Source organism: Neopsephotus bourkii, unplaced genomic scaffold (genome assembly GCF_033783945.1).
Source record: "Neopsephotus bourkii isolate Nb327-2 ecotype Australia unplaced genomic scaffold, CSIRO-AGI_Nbou_v1 NB_1037, whole genome shotgun sequence".
Classification (NCBI taxonomy): domain Eukaryota; kingdom Metazoa; phylum Chordata; class Aves; order Psittaciformes; family Psittacidae; genus Neopsephotus; species Neopsephotus bourkii.
The window spans coordinates 2,888,613-2,912,026 of record NW_026901526.1 but is presented as its reverse complement, the minus strand read 5'-3'; the positions used below and the strand labels follow the sequence as shown (position 1 = coordinate 2,912,026).

Sequence of the window (23,414 nt, the reverse complement as noted above, 5' to 3'; positions counted from 1 at the left end):
GGTCTAATCTGTTGGCTATGTGAACAATATTGCTGTAGTAAAGGCTGTGAGGAATATGATACAGCTCTTAGTTTCCACTGAGTGCAGAGGAAGCTTACTTGCTACAAAGAGCAGGTGCTCCCATGGCTTCTGCCCCCCAGTGCAGAAGCAGTAAACTGGACCCTAAGTGTCTCAAACCTGTCAGGAGTCTGGAGCATAAGATGGGCTTTTGCTTCTTTCCCAGCAGGGAAGGTGGTGAGGAAGGGTTTTGTCTAGCCACCCAGTTAGAAAAAGTGTGCTGGGGCACAACAACACCCTATTTGTGCTCATGGTGTTCAGGTGTCAGATCCCAGTACCCCCTGCTGCTGCTCCTGTGAGTTGCATGGTGCTGGGGCCACCTATCCGGAAGGAGTTGGGTCAGATGTGCACAATTCATGTGAGGGAGCTGGTACAGCTACAGAATATAAGCATGCCCTCCCCATAATGTTTTGAGGTAAGTGTCTGTTCTCCAGAAATACAGTAAGGACTTCCTATAGAATCATAGAATGGTTAGGGTTGGAAAGGACATTAAGATCTTGCTTTCTTCTCTTGCAGTGTTTCCCCAAAGAGGTACTTTTTAGGGTAATTTGAGCTCCAAGTACATTTGAGAGCATGTCATTAAAATACTGGCTATTGCGCAAGGTAGTACTTTGGTCAGGTGAAATGAGGCTAGGGATACAAGCAAGGTAGTAACAGGTAACGGGTGTCAATATTAGCATAAAGTGTATTATACCAGGGAGATAAAGCTCTTGGGGTTTAAATGTCTGTGTGAAAGAGCAGTGGGTTGTTTGATAAAACAGAGGTTGTCTGATTGCTTGTTTTGTGATTCTGTGGTGTTCTTTTGTAATGGTCTTTCTGTACGTGGATGTGTTGTGTGCTTATTTAAAACGCTTTGTTATAGGGAAGGATATTGACTGAAAGAGGAGCAATAGTGGTAATGATACAAAGATCATTGTCTGGTTGACTTCTGCTTCAATTATGCATGTTTTAAAACTGAATTGCTATACCCAGCCCAGTATTGTAAGTGCTCAAGGGATAAAATTCAAGCTGGAGGGATGTCAGGTAGCCCAGGAAGTTTTAAATTGGGAGCAATGAATTATGTTCCCAGAGAAAGTTGTAGATGACATTAAAGGATGTTTGTGTGATGCGGAGAACATTATTTACTGTGAGGCTATAAAATACTTTCTTTGGGAAAGTAATTGTGATGCACTAATTGCATGACCTGTTTGCAGCTAGGATTGATTCAAGGCAGGCAGTGTGGAAAAGATAAAACACAGCTTCCATCTCTGCCAAATAGGCCTTTGTTCTATGAGTAACTGCAATTTAAGTATTTCATTTATTACTGCATAAAAGCTAAATAATGACAGTTCAAAGAAGAGATGCTTGTCAAGTTTTCTTTGCTTGTAATGTGAGTAGAAATAGACTGTTATGTGTTAATTAGAAATTAATTAAGTTGCGAATTACATTGATTTAAAGATAGATACATGTGTATGTGCACACATGCGATTTTCCTGGAAAGGATCTTCCAAAATTAAAGCAGTCTGAAACTTAGCTCAAGAAAACAGTTGTATTCCAGTATGCCTTGGGTTGCTTGCTTTTAAAAACCTGAGGCATAGATTGCTTATAGTAATCTATGCTGAGATTACTTTATATAGCGTTGCTTTTAAAGTTCATCCTGGATCAAGAGCTGCTTTATTTTTGTTTTGTCTTCATAAAAAATGTTCTTTAGGGCAATATTTGCAGGTTTGGAATTCTGATGTTTAAAACAAGAACAACAAAAAATATTTTTTTTTGGGGGGTGGGTGTCAAACAAAACTGAAAAATGAGATTAGATGGGTGATTTTATTTATGTTCATTAGGAAGTGTCCTGCACATCTCTGGATGGCATAGGCTGGCTTTTGGCTTTCGGCCATGAAGCTGATGGGGCCGAAATGAGGTTTGCTCCTGGAGGCTGTGGGAGTGATTGGCCTCAGCAGGTGCCTGATCATGAAATCTGTCCTGCTTGACTCCCCCTCTGCCTCCAAATGAGCTTCCCAGAGTACAGAGACATGGAACTGAGTAGGAGGAAACATCTCTGGTTTGGCAATTTTGTAGCTTTGAAGTCTGCTGTGTAACATCAAAACAAAGTCCCCTTCTTTAGCAGCTCTAATTCATGCTTGATTTTTAAAACTTGCCTAATGCTCTAAATACAGAATTAGGAATTGTGGTGCTGAGAAGTTAGTTGTGTAATTTTAATGCTGTACTCTTCTGTGCATATGACTTGTCGCATTGAATACATTTATTTGCACGTATACATTCAATAAAGGTGTGTTTTTAAGGCTATGCTTTTTTTTCCTACTTGGAATTAAGTGTTAAGGGTTTTTTTTCTTTTGCCTATCGGTTTACTAGTTTTTTGGCATTTAAGCATAGGAAATACTGTAGTTCAGTGGTGACTTATGCCACATAATTTCATTAAGCTAAGGTTAAATTTGCAGTTTAAGAACAAAATTGCTCACAGGGGGCAGGGCGAGGGGAGGGGGGAATCAGTACAAAATAGTAAGGATTTATAAATGTCATTTAAAAATTTCCTATATAGCTTAGCACCTACATATTTTTGTATCTCCTGCATCTATTGAATTTTTCAAAATCTAGAAGGGAAAAGGAAGATAAATGGACGTTCTGTTGTGACAAGGAATATGGGGAAGCTTTCTTTTAGCTTTGGTCAAACAATTTGAAATATGTATGCAGTTTTGCTTATGTGATTCCTGGTACATATATGAACCTATTGTTTGTAATGGTAATGCACATTTGCAGAATCTAGGAAGTGTCAAAACTGAGATTTACAGACTACATATATGTGCAGTCTGGAAAAGATCATTAATTATTTCAAATGTTCTAATTCTTCCTGCTGTATGAAGTGTAGATGTTTGCTTATTTTTATATACCTGTTCCTGTGTTTATTTTCCTCTTGCATCTGGTGTTTGGTTGGGGGGTTTGGGGGGTGGTTGGGGGTTGTTGTTTGTGTTTTTGGGTGGTGGTGGTGTGGGGGGTGGTGTGGTTTGTTGGGTTTGGTTGTTTGGTTTGGGGTTTTGTGTGGGCTGTGAACTGGCTGAAGGGAGAGCCAGAGGTTGTGTCTTGGGGCGGTCTAGTTGGAGGCCTGTCTGTGGAGTGCCTCAAGGGTCGGTACTGGGACCATATTATTTAATATATTCATCAACGATTTAGATGAGGGAATTGAGTGTACTATCAGCAAGTTTGCTGATGACAGGTGGCGACAGCCAGAAGGCTGTGCTGCCATCAGGGACCTGGACAGGCTGGAGAGTGGGCGGGGAATAACTTGATGAAATATAACAAGGGAAAGTGTAGAGTCCTGCATCTGGGCAGGAACAACCCCAGGTTGGGGAACGACCTGTTAGAGAGCAGTGTAGGGGAGAGGGACCTGGGGGTCCTGGTGGACGACAGGGTGACCATGAGCCACACTGTGCCCTTGTGGCCAAGAAGGCCAATGGCATCCTGGGGTGTATTAGAAGGGGGGTGGTTAGTAGGTCGAGAGAGGTCCTCCTTCCCCTCTACTCTGCCCTGGTGAGACCTCATCTGGAATATTGTGTCCAGTTCTGGGCCCCTCAGTTTAAAAGGACAGGGACCTGCTGGAGAGAGTCCAGCGCAGGGCAACTAAGATGATTAAGGGAGTGGAGCATCTCCCTTATGAGGAAAGACTGAGGGAGCTGGGTCTCTATAGTTTGGAGAAGAGGAGATTGAGGGGTGACCTTATTAGTGTATATAAATATATAAAGGGGGAGTGTCACGAGGATGGAGCCAGGCTCTTCTCAGTGGCAAACAATGAAAGGACAAGGGGTAATGGGTACAAATTGGAGCACAAGAGGTTCCACTTAAACCTGAGAAGAAACTTCTTCTCAGTGAGGGTGACGGAACACTGGAACAGGCTGCCCAGGGGGTTGTGGATCTCCTTCTTGGAGACATTCAAAACCCGCCTGGACACGTTCCTGTGTAACCTTATTAGGTGTTCCTGCTCCGGCAGGGGGATTGGACTAGATGATCTTTTGAGGTCCCTTCCAATCTCTAACCTACTGTGATACTGTGATGTCTGGTAGAACTCTGTCCTTGTACCTTCAGTCCATTTCATTATAGGTGCTTCACAAGCTAAGGATGCTGACTGGTACTCTCAGAGAAGACTTGTGCTTTGGCTGAGATTTCCTAGAGCTATCAAGTTCACCTCTCTTGGTTAGTCAGACCTCTTGTTCAAAACCAGTAGGTGTTACTTAGAAGTCTTATCCACTGTATCTAGAAAAGGAGATTACTGCTCTGGCATCCCTCTTCACACACTTGTCTAGTAATTTGTTCAGATGGGTCTGTGACAGCCTCGCCTACCAGGCAGATTCAGTCCCCTGCCTGCACAGCAGGTCTCATGGATGCAGCCAGGGCCTTGTCACGCTTCTCAGGACCTGTCTGCTCTTTTCCTCATCTCTAGGGTGCACTTTCCAGACATAGTTTTAAGGGATTTTCAGCCTGGGGTTTTGCTAAAATGATTTTATAGCTGCCTGCCATGTGTGCTTGCGAAAACCTTCATTCCCAGTAGGCAACAGTTTAAGATTGACCTCTTGAAAGTCAGGCGGTTAGTTATAGGTTGTCGTGTGCTGGCCACCAGAATTGAGGAGAAAAACCAAACAACAGTTGTGGGTGGGTTGTTTGTTCATTTTTGATTTATCGATTTGTTTTATTTTACACTTCTGTGGATGAAAAACCCATTCCTCCATGAAAATAGTTACCCTGAAGGCTGCTTTTAAAGTCTTACTGCTGAATGTATGGGTTGCTATTTTCTAGTCACAGATTACATGCGAGCATCGTGCATATTCACATACATTCAGAGAAAGGTGAATTTTACTCACTTGGGGAGTCCAATCACAAAGCACAGTGATCCATTTGACCTTTGGCTTTTAGCACCCTTACATTCCTTTTCCTTTTCCAGACCTTGCTGACAAATGTCAGCATGCTGTAATGTATCGGTTTAGGGATCTGTTTATGGCAGGTTCACCCTCCATGCAAAGGTTTGAGGAGCTTCCCTATAAATAGCTATGTTGGTCATAGCTTTCTATATGCTTGTGGGTTTCCTGATCTGTGTTTTATAGTAACTGGGTCTCTTTGCACAGAATTTGGGTATGAACACCAAATTTTGGAGGAATTTTGGCTTTGTTGTTGCAACTTGTTATAAAAGGATTCACTATACAAGTTGTAATTCTTACGAATTTAGCAAGACAAAGAGATGAAAGCCTTCCTTCTGCCTCCTTTTGAGAAGTCATTTGCTAGAGTGCAGTTGTGGCCCAAGGAGAGCTCCACTTCTGGAAATAAAGGTGAAGTAATTCTGCTGTTTACTACACCTCCCTAAAACCAAAGCAATTTCTTCAAGGAGCACACTCATGTTTGCAGGCAAAGGAAAGACTTGTGAGGTTTTGCATGCACAGCACAAGCAGCTACGGCTTTTCTGATGTAACACAGGAAATACATCTGGAAACAAAGAGGGAATTTGCACCATTCAGGACTGCTCTTAGCAGCCACCTATAAAATGCAGATTGAGGACCAGGGATATAAATCAGTTCATAACTCTTACCATATGGTGTTTTATTTCTGCTCTATTTCAGTTCTTTGGGATGAAGCTAGTTGAAGTTCAGTGGCATAAAGTTAAAAGATTACTTTTTGTTCAATTTGGGTCAGTAATGTGAACTTTTACAAAGGTTTTTGTTGCAAGATCATTTTGTTCATGTCCATAGGCAGTTAAACTGAAGTTTGGCAGTGACTTTGATCAAAGAGGTAGATTGCTCCACAGGCCTTTCTTATTCTGGTCCGAATATACTAACAGTCACTGGGGCAATAAACCTACTGAGAGAAAGGCAAAACTAAGTAACAGATCTGTGTGATGTTTCAGGTCTGTCTGACTTTCTAATAGTTGCTGCTGGGGAAAAGTCAGCTTCACTATTAGTGAAGTCATCTGTGCACATAACCAGTCATTGACAAATAAATGAAATTTGAAGGGGTTGTATATATGGAAAATCTGAAATGGGGAAAGTCTTCAACTCTCCTCTTGTGATCAAAGTTTCATATATGAAGAGATCAGAGGCTGGAACTTGGCATCCAAGAAACTCTGTGTGCCTATTTCTGCTTGCTTCTTTTGGTGAATGTGCACACACCTTCCAGTAGGAGTGGTGGCTGATTTTGAAAATCAGGCAATGCTGTGCAGTACTTCTCCTGTCATTCAAGTGCCTGTCTGGAAAGACAGATAGTGCAGCAACTGTCACAGGGACATACTCACAAAGGAGAAAAGAGAACTCCCCCCCCCCCATGGAAGAGTACTGTGAATAAGATACTGTGGTCCTGTGTTCAGAGGACACAGACATAAACTATCCAACTTTCTCATTTACTGTTCTTATGATATTTCAGCTTAATGATGGTGGCAAGGCAGCCCGAGCGCACGTGGGGATAGGTGATGTAGTTCTCACCATTGATGGGATAAGCACAGACGGGATGACTCATCTAGAAGCACAAAACAAGATCAAGGCATGTACAGGCAATTTGAACATGACTCTGCAAAGGTAAGATACCTGTTAAAAAAAAAAAAAGAGAATTAATAATCTTTTTAACAGTTGTTTGGAGGATAAAACCATGTAAGTGATTTGGCTAAGTGCATGGAGTTAAATGCAATTGAAGGATATGGTTCTGTAGCTTGAAATGTGTCTTGATTTATTTCATTTTAGAAAACATGTGAGTTGAAAAATACATTTTTCAACCTTCTGTCAATGCAGTCGAGTTCCATTTCCTTTTGAGCTTCAGTTTTATTAACACTTATTTAATTAAAAACAGATCTTATCTTTTTCCCTCCCCTTCCCCTGACTGACATGGGGCACTTCTTTTTTTGGGTCAAGTGCTCCATCGTCTCCTTTACTGGCAAATAGAATGATGAATTTGGACAGTTAACCCCTGAGTCACATGGATTAGAATACTGCAGTTTAAGAGTCATGAAGAGACGTTTCCAAAGCAATACTACTGTTTCACAAAGTAGCAGCCTTCGTTTGCTAATTACAGTGTCTACTACAGCAGTTACAGCCTGGTCCAGCTTCATTCCTGAAATTTACAGTTTATTGAATATCAGCGTACCTCTGTTAGCCTGGGATTATGTTTTGGGAGGGGTTGGAAGAAGGACGGGATGCTCATGTGTGGGTTATTGGAACTGAAGCAGGAAGAGCAGCAGTGCAAGCAAGAAATTCCTTCAAGCTCTCAAGAGTCTCCCAGAGCTAACTATTGGCTTTTACTCGAAGACTGCTATTTTTACTTAATGAAGTGAGTGAGCATCCTGGAGGAGTAATGGCCTCTGAAGCTATCACATAATGAGAACCATCTTTTCTTGTTATCAAAGAAAACAACAGCACTTGCACCCTGTGATTGCGGTTTGTGCCTGCCTTCAGCAGTGCAAAGTTCCTCCATGAGTACTGGTTGACTATAACAGTGTTTCTTCACCAGTTACTTTATCTCCTGGTAAATAATTCTGTGTTTAATGAAAGGGCCATCTCTTTCTGACACTTCATTGGTACAAGGGTTAAAGAGGTAACATGGTTGTAGGTCTGACAAACACCCAGCTCTCCAGGGTGGTGGTGCTTGTTCTCAGTCCTAAGTGATGTGCAGTTGAACAGTTATGCGAGTGCTTTTTTTCTCTAAGAGGCTACAGTTCAGCCCTACTTGTTGATTCTTGTTTTTCCTGTTGTCCTTTGATACTTAGCTGGCCTTAATAAGGGATTCCCTTTGTTTAGTCTCCGAGGAAAGGATCATCTTGTGGTGTGGTTCATGCCTAGGGCATCTTCTTGAGTGAAACTTGTAAAGGTGGCATTAAAAGTTTCTTGATGAAAAAGTTATTATACCGGATCATGTACGCATAGTATCTAGTGTGTCACTTGTGTCTCTTGATGAGGCAAGCAAGTCGTTTAGAAATGCACTTTCCAGGAGCCCACTGAATCACTCCAGCAGGCAGCTGGGAGTGCGGGGGTTTGGCCCACTTTCTCCTGTCACCACAGATTGATGGGCAGGGTTAATATCAGATATAAGGAAAGGAATAGCAGGTGTGTCTCAGTCAGGCAATAACTTGTCTGAGGCTGCTTCTGGTTGAGTGCAGGGATGAGTGGCTTGAAAATAGAATTAATCATGAGTTAGCCTGGTCCCTTCCTGTTCTCACCCTTCCTGCCCAGTGCAGCATCTGACTCACCAGCGTCTGCTACCTGACAGCTGAGGGCTAAGTCAGGATCAGACTAGCAGAGATCAAAGAAATAGCATCTGGGGGTGGGACAGATGTCCTCTCTTGCAGCTCTGTCAGTCTGCAGTCCCATTGTCTCAGCTGTTCTGAATTCTGTCTGGATCCCATGAAACCGAAGCTGTGGACAGTGCTCTCCCAGCTCCTCTGCCTGTGAAAACTTTCTTGCGCAGATTGCTCTTGAGCAGGAGATTTGCTTTGACTAGTTATTTGTTCTTTATAGCCTGGAAGAAAGTGCTTCTTGGAGTCAGACTGGCTCATGCCAATTGCAGAAGCTGGCTGCCCATGGGAAGGATGACTCGAGAGTATAAACAGGGTGGCAAGATAAACCATTTTAATATTGAGGGACCTCTTTAATTATGTTCTTCTGTTCCTGCCTCTTCTCCCAAAACAAATCCAAACTAAAATATTTGGCTGTTATTGTTCATATGCAAGATTAGAGATGCTGTCAATGTGAAACAGCGTTGGCCTTCAAATTATGAGTTGATGCCATAGGTATGAAAATCTAAGGCATATCTTACATGGGTTTCACTGCTTTTAATGATCTTTAGGGATTTTTACAGTTTTCTGAGCTTTTATCTATTTCCACATGGACTGCTGATAGTTTGAACTACAATGTAAGGATGTTGAAGTTAGTCTTGAAAGAATATATATATTCTTAGACACTGCTGAATTTGCTGCTGCTTTAAGGGAATACAATGGTCAGTTCATTAGCGATGTTATCTAGAGGTCCAAGAAAATTGGAAGGGCCTTATGGCTTGAGCTAATGGCTTTCGCACTGTGAGCATGTCCATGTGGCATTTTATGAAAGATGTAAAAGAACTCAGTTTAATCAGTCAGGGGAACCAGAATGTAGTTTTTAAGTTCAATCTGGTACATGTTTAGTGGTAACACAGGGTAACCTTTATTCATGACAAATGGTAGAAGTACTGTGCAGCCATCTGCAGATGCCTGCTTTAATCTTTATCAGTTGCAATTTGCCACATATTAATGTGGAATATGTAGAAAATTAATATAGACTTAAGTATAATGTGAAGATAATATGGGTTAAAAATACTGTGTATGCCATTAGCCTCATGGCATGTCAAGAGAAATGTCTGGCTTTGCTGTTTGCTGGGGAGGGATTAACCAAAACAGTCAGTAGTTATTTGAAAAAAGGCTTTTTAGGATTTTGTGTGTGTGTTGTGAGGATCAAAGTTGATAGTTGGTAGGAAAGCAGTGGTACATCCTAGGGATTAGTAAGGTGTTGAACCTGAGTAGGTCCCATTTGAGGTTGATGGGCTCCAGCATCCCAGTTGGCATAGTGGCCAGGGCATGGCAACAGCTTGCCTCTTAAAAGATATGAAAGAAACTTTGTAAATCTACATGGCAAAAAAGAGGCAATTCTTCATGATCAGCTTCCTTATTATAAATATTTTAACTTGATAAGCTTTTGTAGCTCTGGTCAGGCTTTCACTTGACTTCCTCTATTCTTTATGTACAAACTGGAAAAAATAGAGTTAAGAGAAACAAAATAAGGGGCAAGTAACTGCTTTCCTGGGAGTTTGGAAGGGATATTGAAAGTAATGTCTTCAAAAACTTTATTTACAGGTTGTAAGCAGAATATTTATGGAGGTGGATATGTATGTACCTCTTGTGGAAAACCAGTTTAGATGTTTTGTAACTTTTAAAGAATGTTTGCAAAATATTTGAAGGGAGAATAAAATCTCCCTTTTTTCCCCGTGTAAGGCAGTGTTACAGCGTGGTTTTTTAAATATGGAATTGTTCTCTGCCCCTGAAAGAACTGCAGCTGTCACAATTGCAAGTCCACCTTGCTTGGAGATTGCTTAACTACAAATAGATAAAATAGATGTAGTAGGTGCCTAATACATGTGTTGGCAAGTATTTCCAGGTATATGTCGCTTAAAATTAGTCCTGTAAACAAGTCTCACTGTTTAGTATGAAGGTTCTATTTTCTTAAATTGTGAAATAATATTCAAATTTTGGCATGTTTTGGCATTTTTAATATTAGATATAGCCCAAAAATACAGGGTTTGTTTTTCTTTTACATAACCTGTGATTTTTAGCCTCTTGATAGTGGGCTGAGGGTTTTTTATTGTTGTTTTTGTTCTAGTTTGGGGCTTTATGTTGTTTTTTCCTCTCCCTTAGGAAATTCTTTTTGCATGCATCCCTCCTGCCCTGAGATCTTGCTCTTTTGCACCCCAATATTTTATTTTCAGTTAAAGCCCTTTCCTGGTTCCCAGGAGGTCAGATGGAAACCAGATGCTCGCTTTTTGGATGTATTTTCAAGTTCAGTAACTTAGTATGGGCTTCCAGAAATAAATCTATAAGTTGCTGAACAGCTAAGAGCCACCACCTATTTTTTAAATATTATCTTTGGGGACTGTTTCTCCAGACTCCTGATTTAATGATTCTTCAGAAGTGAGAAAGATGCAGAATTGTGTGTTTCTACTGTTGCATTAGATCACGATACCCGTGAAACTTCTGGGAAAAGTGTCAGTGAGCAACCAGGGATAAAAATAATACGGAAAAGCCTAAAAAGTTGATTTGGTTTTGTAATATACAGCTTACCCCTATTTCCTAAAACAGACCTGCACAACTATGGTGTGCTTTTCAAGGGAATTTCTTTCACCTATCCCTATGAATTTAACCATTTAGGGGTAGAAGGCATTGGGATCATTTGGCTTGGGAAGTGAAAGGAGGATTTTGAAGGGTGTTTACCTCTTGCTGTGTTACAGTGCTTCAGAAATCTTTCTTGATACAGTTGGTAGGCAGTGAGCTGTTGCCACAGTTCTGCATCCAGCTCTTCAATGGATGTTCTGATGGCTTAAAAGCACAGGGTTGCCTAAGTGTCACACGTGAGGCCAGGGCTTGCTAGGTATTTTTGATATCCATGTTGAGAAGACTGAGAGACAAAATTCTTAAGAGCCTTTAGGCTGGGTTCTACAGTTGGTAAACCTAAGTGTTAAAAACCATGACACTTATTTTATCTGCTTCCCTGAATGCGAATCTTTATCATACCATTCTTCATCTTGTTTGGTTTTTCTTTCAGGAAACAAAGTCTAGACTTCTAGCTGAAGAGCAGCTGAAATTCTCATGATTTGAGATGGGGTAATAGGGAAAAAATGTTACGGATCATTTGATTTCTATTTTCCAAGGTCATTTTTGAAGTTATCCAATTCAGAAAGGGTTTTTTGCAGCAAGACTAGCTCATATGCTTTTTACTATTTTTATTGTTCCCAGTCTTGCTTTTATTAGAAAACAGTATAATGGTATTACCATTTATTGTATTTAGAGTCCTGCTCTGCTTTGGAATTGCAAAGGAGGAAGAGTGTTTGGTGTTCAAGGAATGTGTGTTCTGACAAAATGGGTGCTTTTGTTCCCTTTTGGAAGATGGGGAAGTGAGGCACTTTATAGACTAGATTTTAAGAGATTCAGGTCCATTGTTCCTCAGGTGTTGATGCATTTCTGGAATGTAGGTTACCTGTAATCTATTTAATTTATCAAAAATAAAGACCAGCAGTGCAGGAAATGGCACCATGGAACCCAAGAGCCAGCCTTAGTCACTGTTAAAGGGGACTCTGAAGACCTGAAGTTCATTGCCTCTGTAGAAAAGAGCGTAACTGCTAAATCAAATGGCAGGTGAGTCTATTGTAATGAAAGTAAGAGCAAGCAGAATACAAGTATAGAAAAGATTTCTATATAATTATATATGTGTGTGTGTGTATATATATATATATATATTAAAAAACTGTTAACAATACAGGCTTCAGTTTAGATGATGATTAAAACTCATGCTTTCAGGTTTGAGTCATGGGTTTCTTGAGGCGGATATCTTGTTTCCATAAACCATATAAGGATGAGCTTTAAGAAAGCTATGATAAGAATGCATTCGGAAGTCTGATTTTTCTCCAACTTTGGTTTACGAGTCATCATTGTTTCCCTTACATAGGCATTTTGACTTTAGTTTTGTTCTTTAGTGATTTGCTTTTTCTAGCACATAGAAGAAGGATGATTGTCCTGTGCCAGTTGAACAGAGGCAATAAATGGGTTGAAAGCATCACAGCTTCAGAGAATTTTTTTTTTTCTCTAAATCTGGAAGTAATTTTGGTTTTGCTGGAATTCTTTTTTTTTCCTGTAATATTAATTCTTGCATAATTTAACAGAGATGTCAAAACTGAGTGTTGGACGATTAAGGAAATAAGTACCATTATCCCTTTTTAACTGAGAATTGAGACACAGAAAGATTGCAAAACTCCATAGAAGTCATATGGCTAGGAGTATATAAACAAACTATATACTGATAGTTTAGTTGCTAGTCAAAACTTTAGGCAACTTATTCCTCAATGCTATATTTTTACCCTCAGTCATTAATACTAGCTTTCAGTAATTATGTCTGAAAGAAACTGGCTGAAAAATAATGCCTCCCAAACAGAAGGTCACTTCTCTCCTTTGTCAATGTCTCTAAGCTTTGAGGTGGTGGCTGTTCCGGGTAGCTTGTTCAGTGGAGCCCCATATAGCCCTGTGAGACTTCCTGTTGAACTTTCTCTATTAACCACAGACTCTTCTGAAAGTTTCAGTAGAAAACACTTAGCCCATTTCTGATCTGTTGCTGATCTAAATGGTCATGGCCTCCTCCCTGCCAAATGCCAGCATTTCAGTGACTTGAAGACTTAAAACTCTCTGGTGAACTTCTAGGGGAAAAAAAGAATCAGTTTTCAAAGCCTTAGGTAGCCTGTAAGCTCAAAGCAGTAGAGGCTTGGGGAATGAATCTGACCAGCTTAATGACGCAGGTATGGATCTGTTTTGCTCTGCATATTACAAATCTTGTTTTATTATGTTTTTTGGAACTCTGTGTTCCCAAAGAAGCATTCAGGTTACAAAACCAGGCATGAAGAAATAGGAAAATGTGGTAGTGGAGAAGTCTCCATTAAACCAAAACTATATCACTTAAGGCTGCAGACGAGGGCTTTCATGACCAGGCAAGGAAAGTAGTAAGGTGAAGTAATATGGCCCTCAGAGTGTATTGATTGAAATATATGGTGACTTGTTCTGCAGTCCCCCTCATGATCTCTAAAATTTCCATTTCAGCGGCACTTAACTCACATGTGTTCAGAAGTTTTTGCTGAGGGTGTGGAAGGGCAGGAGAGACTTGTCAGTGGGGCTGTAGAGATGTGAATATTTGTATTGGGTGCTGGCACTGGGAGCAGTTTTCAGTATGGAAGTGTAATGGACCATGTGTGCATGTGGTGTGGGGCTGCCTGTCCTGTCAGACTCTCCTCCTGCTGCTTTGGGGTTCACTCTGTGACATGGGGAAGAGGAGACAATCCACGCAGATGTGGGGCTTGCCCAGCCTGCTGCGCTCAATGGCAGCTGATGGAAATGCTCGGTATTTAGCTCATTGAGGAGGAGATGATCCGAGGTTGTGTGCCTTGCAGCATGAGAATTGCCAGGTGCTTTTGCCAGCCTGACCTTTAGGCCTGTAAGGAACCTCACTTCAGGACTAATGCTCCTGTCTGATTTACAGTAAGTGGATGCTGCTGAGAAAGCCACTTCTTATCTGCAAATTTGCAGAATCTCTGTCTGAGCCTTTGGAGGTGAATCCTGTCAACTCTGTGCAGGCTCTTCAAATTCCTGTGAGCTCTGTGAAAGCCAGTTTCAGGATGTGGAGGTGAGGCATTGCTGGTCTGGAGTCTGGCAGTTTCGCCTCTCTTGGCTCTGCTGTTGATGGTGCTGTATAGAAGACTTCCTTCTCTTGTCAGTGTGGGCTGGTGCCTTCTCTGACCACATCTGAAGCTGCAACTGCTGCTGTGTGCCTAAGTGCAGGGTGACAGCTGACCCAAACCCTTCCAAGCACATACCCTTGCATCTTAACATGAGCTTTTCTAAAGCTGTGGCTTTTTATTCTGTACACTGCAGTGTAAGCAACTGAGTCATCTTCAGTTCTGCTGTTTTATCTGGCTTTGAAATTAAGCAGCATTGTGTAAAATATTATCCAAAGAATTCAAAGCTAATGAATGATGCTGGTTTCTTTGCATACAAAGGTGTCTTGGTATAAAAGCATATGGGGTTGTTTGGGGTTTTTTCTGAATTGGAAGCAAGGTAGAAAGCTTTTGCTCCTAATTCAGCTGCTGAACAGGTTTTGCTAGCTAAGCCATGCCTTTGGAAAGCCTGCCCGCAAACAGAATAAATGGAAGGGTACAACTCTTGCTTCCAGCTGGAATACAGAATCTTCTGTTGTGCACAGCACTTTGCTGCACGTCAGCTAGCAATTAGGTGAACCACAAAACATGCTGCAGCTAAGTGAACCTGACAAACTAAAGACTTGCCCAGAGGTTCAAAGGAGAATTGCTAGGATGAAGATGGAAGTTTGCAGCCTAAAAATGGAATTCAGTGACTTTGCAGGATCATACCTACCCATCTGCCAGGAAAATGGGTGGGAGTCAGTGATAGCTAAGTAATAGAATCGTAGAATAGAATCATAGAATAGTTAGGGTTGGAAAGGACCTTAAGATCATCAAGTTCCAATCCCCCTGCCATGGGCAGGGATACCTCGCTCTAAACCATATTACCCAAGGCCTCGTCCAACCTGGCCTTGAACACTGCCAGGGATGAAGCATTCACAACCTCCCTGGACAGCTTTCTTCACATTGTGTTCTTTAGAGCCTTCCTGGGGATTTTAAGAGCTGCAAAAGATGAGGATTTGTAAAGGTGATTCAGTTTCTTGAGGTTAATACAACATATAACATAGGAATACAAATATATATAGTGGACAATGTTAGATGCTGATCTTGGATCGTTACTGCGTGTCAAAATATTTCATTCAACTTTAAAGACTTTTTTTACTTCAATTTCCCTCTACCTCATCATTTATACCACCACAGAAGAAAATAAGGAAGGAGGGAGGCAAAGAAAATGAAACAAAGGAGCAGCCCTGGAATTAAGTATTTAATTTGGTGAGGATTGAAGAAGAAACATGAAATGTGTGGGTTTTGTGATTTTTATTTGATTTTTTTTTTTCTATTTCATGTTCAGTTTGCCCCCATGGAAATGCGGAACAGAATCTCTGAGTTGCAGCATTTGTGGCAAATTTACCATTATGCTTTTGGGGGTTTGTCTGTGTGTAGTGTTTTGGTGGACTGAACCAGAGGGCACTCAGATTAGGAGGATGTTTAAAAACTCCATCTTCATGTTGTATGAAAATAAGGAGTAATTTCCTCTTGCAAGCTGGGAACCTGTAAGTTCAATTTGGGATAAATTTTCAGGATTCCTGCCCTCATAGGTCAAGTCCTCAACGGAGCAAGGGTTGGCCAGTTGAGAGGCTGCTTGGGAGGATAGCTCAGATGTTATAGATATATAGAACCTTATAAGCTGCTGGATGGGAAATGAGTCAGGGTGTCGTTATTTGAAGGGTAGTGAGTGCTTGTGGGAGGAGGTTTGCAAGTCTTGCGTAATCTGAGAATCCCTCACTGAAAATGTAGGGAAAAAAGAGTTGGATCCCGTAAGCCCCCACCTGTTTGCAATGGATCAAGTGGTAACTAAAGGGCCTAACCAGTGAGAAATGTCTGTGCCTTTGCTTTGTACAAGTTGTTGAATAGCACAGACATCTGACAAATACAGCAAAATCTAATTCTGAACTTTGTCTCTTAATTTCTACTTTTTAAATTGCTTGCTCTCAGAGAGAAGTGAAGATTTTTTTTATTATTATATTTTTTTTTCAAAGTAATGAAAAGGGTTTTGCTGACCCTATAAATGTTTGCTGTAAGGTCTGCAACTATGCAGATCTTTCTGATATGTTGGGACTAGCCAAAGAATAGATGTCTATCATCTGTTATTACATGGACTGTATTCTTTAATTCCCACATTTAAGATGTGAAAATAATTGCTTTCTGTTGTAGTTCTGCTATAAGGATTTAACAACTCTGATGGTAACTAGTGTTCCTAGGAGTTTGATTATTGCCTAACAGTAATCTGCAGGATGCAAATGTTTCAAGTTAGTTTTGCTCATCTTTTAAGTCAGTTTACATTCTCAATGTTGAAAACTTTTTTCACTGCTGTTGAAGAGTGGAAGAAGAACATGCAATACATGCTCAAACATCCCCACTTTGAAGAGGTGTAATTCTTCCTTAAGCAATCTTTAATTCTACTTAGCAGCATAAATGCTTAGATGCTGCTAAGTAGTAGATTGGATTTATTTCAAAATCATTATGTACATGTATTTTAAGAATGTGGGAACAGAACTAAGCCAATAGGTATTATGGAAGTCTAAAAAATCTCTTGAAAACCACAGAAGCTGATTTTGCTGACTGTTGGTATCTATGAGATGTGCAATAAAACTCCTATTTAACAGAAAGAAGTGCCAACTTCCTACATGAGGGGAAGGTTTCAGCTGACAGTGCAATACCAAATCAGTCTTTCTGTAGTCATATCCCAGGTGCTTTGGGCCACACCACTGTTCTCAAGACCTGTAATGGCCATAGAAGTTTGCTCCATGTGCTTTTTATTTTTCTTTATCAGTCTTGCTTACACAGATGATGCTGAAAGGTGTGCTGGGGTTCTTTGGAGAATGTGGTGTACATGTGTGGTGTTGGTTTATGGGTTTGAATGGCTGATAGGAAAGCAATATTGTTTGCTGTTAGTGTGATTTCCTGGTCAAGTCCAGCTTTTTAGTTATTCTGAGGAAAGGGTTCATAGCTGTGTTTCAGGAAGTTCTTTTGGCAACTTTCTTCCTCCCATTCAGAAATAATCCTCAAAGGAGAATGTAGTTTTGTTTTGTTTTCTTTAATGAGTTATAGCAAGCCACCAGGGAAGTGATATTATTAGGATTTTGTTGTATTTTGTTTCATTTGAAGTGATTTTCATGGAGTATTATTCTCCAGGAGGCCTTTGATGCCATTCTGGATATAATTTCCTTATTTTCTAATAGAATTCCATGGTATTCAAGGTGACAGTCACTGATACTGCATAAGCACTGCAGCATAATGTAGCAAAATATTTTTTTGCTTCCCTGATAATATCTACTATGTATGTGTAGATCCAAGAGTTTCAGCATGTGATTCTGCTGTTATTTCAATGTTAGAAGTTACTCATATTTTAATATGAATAGCAAAGAGCTCCGTGTGTATTGATTTTTACATCCCCACTGGCTGCCTCACATTTTCTGATGAGACGTGTTTTGGCCTGACGATGAATAAGATGTGTTTCAGTGAACATGTTCTGGTCAGAACAGTACGCCTGAACAATAAAGAATGAATTGAAGAACTGTAGGATTGTCTTTATTTTACAGGAGTGTACTGGATCAGTGAGCCTGTTAGTCTGGTATCCAGACCCGCTGTGGCTGGTATCTGATGATTCAGCAGAGGAGGGGGGTGAGAACTAAACCATACCTTAGTAACCCCCTCATGGTGAAAACCTGTGTGCTTACACAAGAGATGTGGGTTTGATTATCATAAACAGTTGTAACTAATAATTAAATTGGTATCTTATGGGCGTTGTTTCATATATCTAGCAACAATGCTCTCATCCCAGACAGTCTTAACAACATGAAGGTGTGCTGTGTGCAGATGGAAAGTATTTTCTGACATTGATGCTTTGCTTTTTAATCATCCTTCCCTCCAGCTTTGTGCACAGTGTATCCCCACTTTCACCTAATGCACAGTGAATTGTTCAGAAGAAAAAATCTGTTTTCTTTACCCACTTCTATATGCCATTCCTGCTTTTGGCAGGATCTGTACCAGATCTGAGCCTGTGTCAACTCTGGTTCAAGACACATCAATTTAGTCATAACTGAATCCTTATTCCCACCAGAAAAAAAACAGGTACTTTGTGCACATGATCAACTCCAAAGACATTGTGTCATTCACTGAGATGCAGCAATTTCTGGTCTTGAATGGACCCTGCTGGGGTAGAGCCCTGGAGGACATGCTTCCCTCCTTTACTTCCTCTGTTTGAGCCTCTGCCCAAAAAGCGCGTGGAAAGAAGAAGTTTCCTTCCTTCCTGTAATAAGGTGGGAGGTTTGGGAGACAGTACCTCGACTTGGTAAATGTTCTGAATTGCATTTTAACCTGCATTTTAATTGCATTTGTTTAGAGTTTGCTCCACAGTCCTCTGTCTTGACACCACTGGCTACCACTTGACACCACTGGCTTGACACCACCGGTACTGGTGGCTACTGGTCAGGTGCTTGCTGTCGCCAACTGCGGAGCAACTAATTAATATGAGGGAAGAGTTTGATGCTGCAAATTTCAGAGAGCTCTAAGAAGTAGGAATCTAGATATAAAGGTGAAAACAGATGTCAGAGCAGGAGGGAAACAATTCTGAGAGAGAATAATGAGTTTCAAAGAATGAGGAAACTTTTAAAGAAAGATAGTGTAACTTTCAGGAGAAGCTGTAGCACATCCTCAGCACAGCGATATTAATGCTGGCTCATATTGATCCATGAAAGTGTAAAACCAAAAGCAGTAAATGTATAGGGATGAAAAAAAGTTTATTGCAAACATATCAAGAACACTTTGGCTAGTAATTTGCCCACTTAAAAATTTAGGCAGGTGTGGGGAGTCTTGCCTGCCTGAATCAGAACTGAACCTGGTTTCATTTATTTATTTTTTTTATTTAACGATAACTACTTCTCTTATAAACCGTGCAAGTTATTCTGATGCTTGCCTGTTTTTTCAGTTTAGGCTGAATTGCACTTGATGCTAGCAAAGTGTTTGGTGCATACTTTAGGAAATGTTGGCACAAAATTAGGGTTTAGCTTTTTTCCAGCATTCTTGTAGACTGTGTAAACTGAGCACATCATGAAAATTATTTCAGTCTCTTACATTTAAATTCACAACAGATTTATATGCCTTCATATTTTGGGATCTTCAATATTTCTCATAATGGTTTACAACTTTCAAGGTTGTAATGTCTGCTGAATTACGGCACAGCTTTGTTTTCCTAACATTTCTAACTCTTACCAAGAAACAATTAAAGTACTACTTTAAAAAAACCCAAACCAAATCAACAAAACAACAAACAAAAAAACCCAGAAGGTTTGCTAAGTTATTTTTATGTGGATGTAGCTGAGCACAAAATCTTCCAAAATAAAAGAAAAAAATGGAAGTTTTGAGGTATTGCAAGCCTTTGCCTGACACACAAACTCTATAGAAAGTTAATGTCAGCGGGTGAGACTGTTGAAGCTGGTGTTTGTTGCTTACTGTTTGGAATAGTTTTCACTAGGCAATTAAATGGGTTTTCTGAGTGGCAGTTGTTTGGGGGTAGGGGAGCTTGCTTTTTTGGCCTAGTCTGTTGTTTGCCTTTAAGCTGTGGCTGATTGCTGCTATACAAGAGAGAGCATCTTGGCAGAAGGGAATAAATTATGGAAATAATGTGAGCATCAGTAGAGGGAACTTTTAAGGCTCAATATCTTTTGGAGGGGAAAATGGCCAAACCCAGAGTAGTCTATTGACCATGTAGTATGCTTTTTAACTACTAAGCTTCCGTGCAAAAAATGGAATGTGGAATACATTCTTAAAGTATATTACAGAGTTCAGGAAGCCAAAGTTTTAATGAGCACAGTGACTTCAGAGGTAATTAATACTTCTCAATTGCTAACAGATTGTTTTTTTCTTTACATACAAAGCCACTCCCCATGAGCAGAATATGAGTTTCAGTGACACATGGAGTCACTAAAATACACATACTACGCTAAGTATAATATATAATAGTTTTTGCAAGAACAAAAATGTGTAATATTTTCCATTCAAGGCCTCTCAAGTACTGCAGTTTATAAGTGTGCCTGCTGTTACTAGTCATCTTGGAGTCCCCTGGCCAGAAGAGTTGCCAGTTATCTCCTTTCCAAGTTTTGGAAGGAAGGTGATGGGTTGACAAGTCAGACATTTTCCACAAAGTCTTGTTAACCCATAAGAGATCGCCCTGTTAGTGTGATAGCTAAGTGAACGCTGGGGCTAATATTTGCGTGTTGCATCTCTTGGAGCTGCCTACACAGGAGCAATGTTGAATAGCTTAATTGCAAAGAGAGTACGGTTGGGGGTTTTTTGTATCTCCAACTCTTGCCTAGAAGAAGCAGAAAGCTTTTAGTGCAATTTCAGCAAGTTAGAGCAAGGGCAGGCTGAAGTTTTTCCCCTTGGGGCCAGGCTAAAAATTGTTTCCAGGACTTCCTCATGAATAAAATCCATGGGTCACCAAATGGTTCTTCCTTACATTAGCTTTAAAAGTATTATAGTGATACAAAACGTAGTTGTTGCAATTTATAAGCAGTATTTGTTCTTTACTAATTCTGTCATGCAGAATGCATGCAGGTGAGTGGAGGTAGCACGCCAGTGATAAAATAATTAATAATATACTAATTCAATGTTATTGGAATAATTTCAAAGTGGGGGGAAAGTAGTTGGAGAAATCAGAACTATGTGTTTTGGAATTGTTAAGTGGTGTAATCTGGTAGATTTAGGAGAATGCATTCCTAATTTACATGTTGGTTTATTTTTATGCTAGAAATTAAAAATGCATTTTGGAATAAAATAGTTATTAAGTTTTGAATTTCTTTTCATGTGGTGAAAAAGGAGTTCTTTGTTTAATGAGAAAGACTTAATCTGCTGGTAAAGATAATGGAGCCTGAGACATTCAAGAGCTTTCCTGGAAAAGCATAGTACCTTGCAGGGCTGGACCTGAACTGTTTCTGCCATAAGCCAGTAATTAGCAGACACAGACCATATTTGATCAAGATTTGAATAAAGGGCACTGCTAAAACTGTGCCTTTTGTTTTCTTTTCCTTTTTTTACATAAGAGAGATGAAGGAGGCTATGTGGCTTTGTGGCTATTATTTTATGGCAAATTTTTGTTTTAAAAATACACCTTTAATTTTGATCTGGATTTTTTTTTTTTTATGAGGTGATTTTAACCCCCCCTTTTTTTTCCCCAGTACATGAACACTAGAGAATGTCTCCTTATTAAGATATCATGAATAGCTGCACAGTGTGGGTGAGGCCAAAAGGAAGTGTGGGTGAGCTGAAGTAATTGTGAACATTAGATACTGACTCTTCACAACTCCTATTCATTGTATAATTTACCCAAATGATTTTATTCTTAAAAAATGCTAAGAATTTGTCTGATCCTTCTTCTGATGCACCATGGTCCTGCTGGGTTTTTTTAAACACCACAGAAGGCTCACGATGAGTCGCCAAATCATTGCATTACCTCTTGACATTTTCAGCATTCTTCCTTTTTTCTCTGTCTAACAGTCTGAGTGGGGTACTTTGGTTTGTGGGGGAGGGTTATGGTTCGGTTTGGTTTGGGTTTTTTTTTTGTTTGGTTTTTGTTTTGTTTTTAAATTGATCTTCCTAAAGTCCATCTGTCAGACTTTGCTGCTACCCATTTAGGTAAAAATGTGGAAATGAATCATAGAAACTTTTAGGTTGAAAAAGACCTTTCAGACCAAGTCCAACTGTTGATACTGAAGACTCAGTATATGTAATTAATGGTCTAATTCTATTCCCTGCTTTATGTCACTGTAGGTTGCTAATGGTCAGGCAGGGGAGGCAAAAGGAAAAACTGGTAGAAAGGGGAAGAAACTGGTAGAAGTGGGCAGGACCCGGAAGATGATGGTCATGATAGATATGGGAGTCTTTCAGTGTAGTATTAGGGAGCTCTTGTAGTTTGCAGTCATTTCTAACTCTCTTTACCTCTAGGGCTGGTCAGGCCTATAAGAAGGGCTTGGGTAGACAAGGACCAGCACTGTTGAGAGCTCTCCACAATCAGGCTTTGTGCAGCCTTCAGGAGTCAAGATGACCATGGACTATCACGTATGGAGATTGAAGGTTGCCAAACTTTGTTGGTTTCCAAAGTATGGTACCCAACCAAAGCTTTGTGCGATTACACAGAATGTTTTTCAGGACTGTGAAGAAATGCTTTCCATTGTTGTATGAGACTGCAGAAATATTCAGCTTTCCACAGCTCATTGATGTATTTTTTTTTCCTCATTTGTGGATGTTTCCTTTTGGAGATAGGAGTTGGCCCAGGACAAATAATGCTGGTCCCTGGTCTGCTTAACATAAATGCATTATTAAGAAAAGATGCCTGGACTGTTGAGCTTTTCATCTTTGTCCAAAGACATCACTCAAGAAGCACAATTTACAGTGTGGAGACCAGTGTTTCACATTGTGTATTTCTTGGCTCCAAGACAAATCGATGCCAAAAAGATGTGGTAGAAAGCAGCTGGGTCATATGACTTTCTCGTCTTCTGAAAAACGTCTTCAAGCAGTAGACTATTGAGTTGCAGTCCTCACCATGGCCTACCAGGACAGTATCTTCTAGTAAAACAGCATCCATATAACAATTTTCAGGATCGAATTAGTGTATAACTGTTTGGAATGAGTATTTTCTGCAGTCAGTAAGCTAATGCTTTCAGAGTTCTTGTATTTCAGGTAATTAATTTAAATGTTCTCCCCAGTGCTGCTCTCCATTTTCTTGCTATTACCTGTGAGAGCGTGTGTAGGTGTCTTCTGTATGACGAGTGGCGATTTGCCATTCACAATCTCAGGTGAAACTTTTCTACCTATTCCTGGGTTGATCTGTGCAACTCATCCAGTATCTCTTTGAAAGTTAGGGGGCTCACTATCTAGTCAACACTAGCTGTGGTGCTGTTGACCTGCCCATTTATTTTAAGCTGCATCCGTAATTATTGAGGGAAAGATTTATGGAAACAATGTGAAGCTGGCCAGTTTATCTTCACTTCTTAAAATAACACAGATACCTCAGAGAGTGGCATGATCTTTAGTGACATTTTAATTCTGTTGGCACACTCTGAAATAGCCAGCTGGGGCATCATAGGCAGACTTCAGTTTTGAAGCCTTGCAGAACCATCTAAATGCCAAACTTTAAAGCAGCAAAATAATGCATTTATATATAGATTAAACATGCAGTAATCAAAGTGCCTCACAATGCATGCCAGTAATTGTGAACAGCTGCATTAAATAGCTGTTAAAACTACTCCATGCCCCAGAATGCATGTATTTTGTCCAAATATTACTCATGGGTATATCTGTATGCTTGTTTTGAGAATACAGAGAATCATTTGGAATGCATTCATCTGAGGAGATTGGTCCTT

The 23,414-nt window shown here is 40.2% G+C and overlaps 2 protein-coding genes across 10 annotated transcripts in view; one reads left to right on the top strand and one right to left on the bottom strand.

Moving 5' to 3' along the window:
* PDLIM5 (PDZ and LIM domain 5) overlaps positions 1 to 23,414 on the top strand; it is a 128,049-nt gene that overhangs the window by 32,201 nt on the left and 72,434 nt on the right. For all 9 annotated transcript variants that reach the window (XM_061360961.1, XM_061360962.1, XM_061360960.1 and 6 more), the window contains exon 3: positions 6,451 to 6,602. In XM_061360961.1, the coding sequence (XP_061216945.1) occupies positions 6,451 to 6,602 (152 nt within the window). The remainder of the gene's footprint in view (positions 1 to 6,450; positions 6,603 to 23,414) is intronic.
* The window catches only part of HPGDS (hematopoietic prostaglandin D synthase), a 194,664-nt gene that overhangs the window by 159,423 nt on the left and 11,827 nt on the right, over positions 1 to 23,414 (bottom strand). The gene's annotated exons all lie outside the window — the stretch shown is intronic.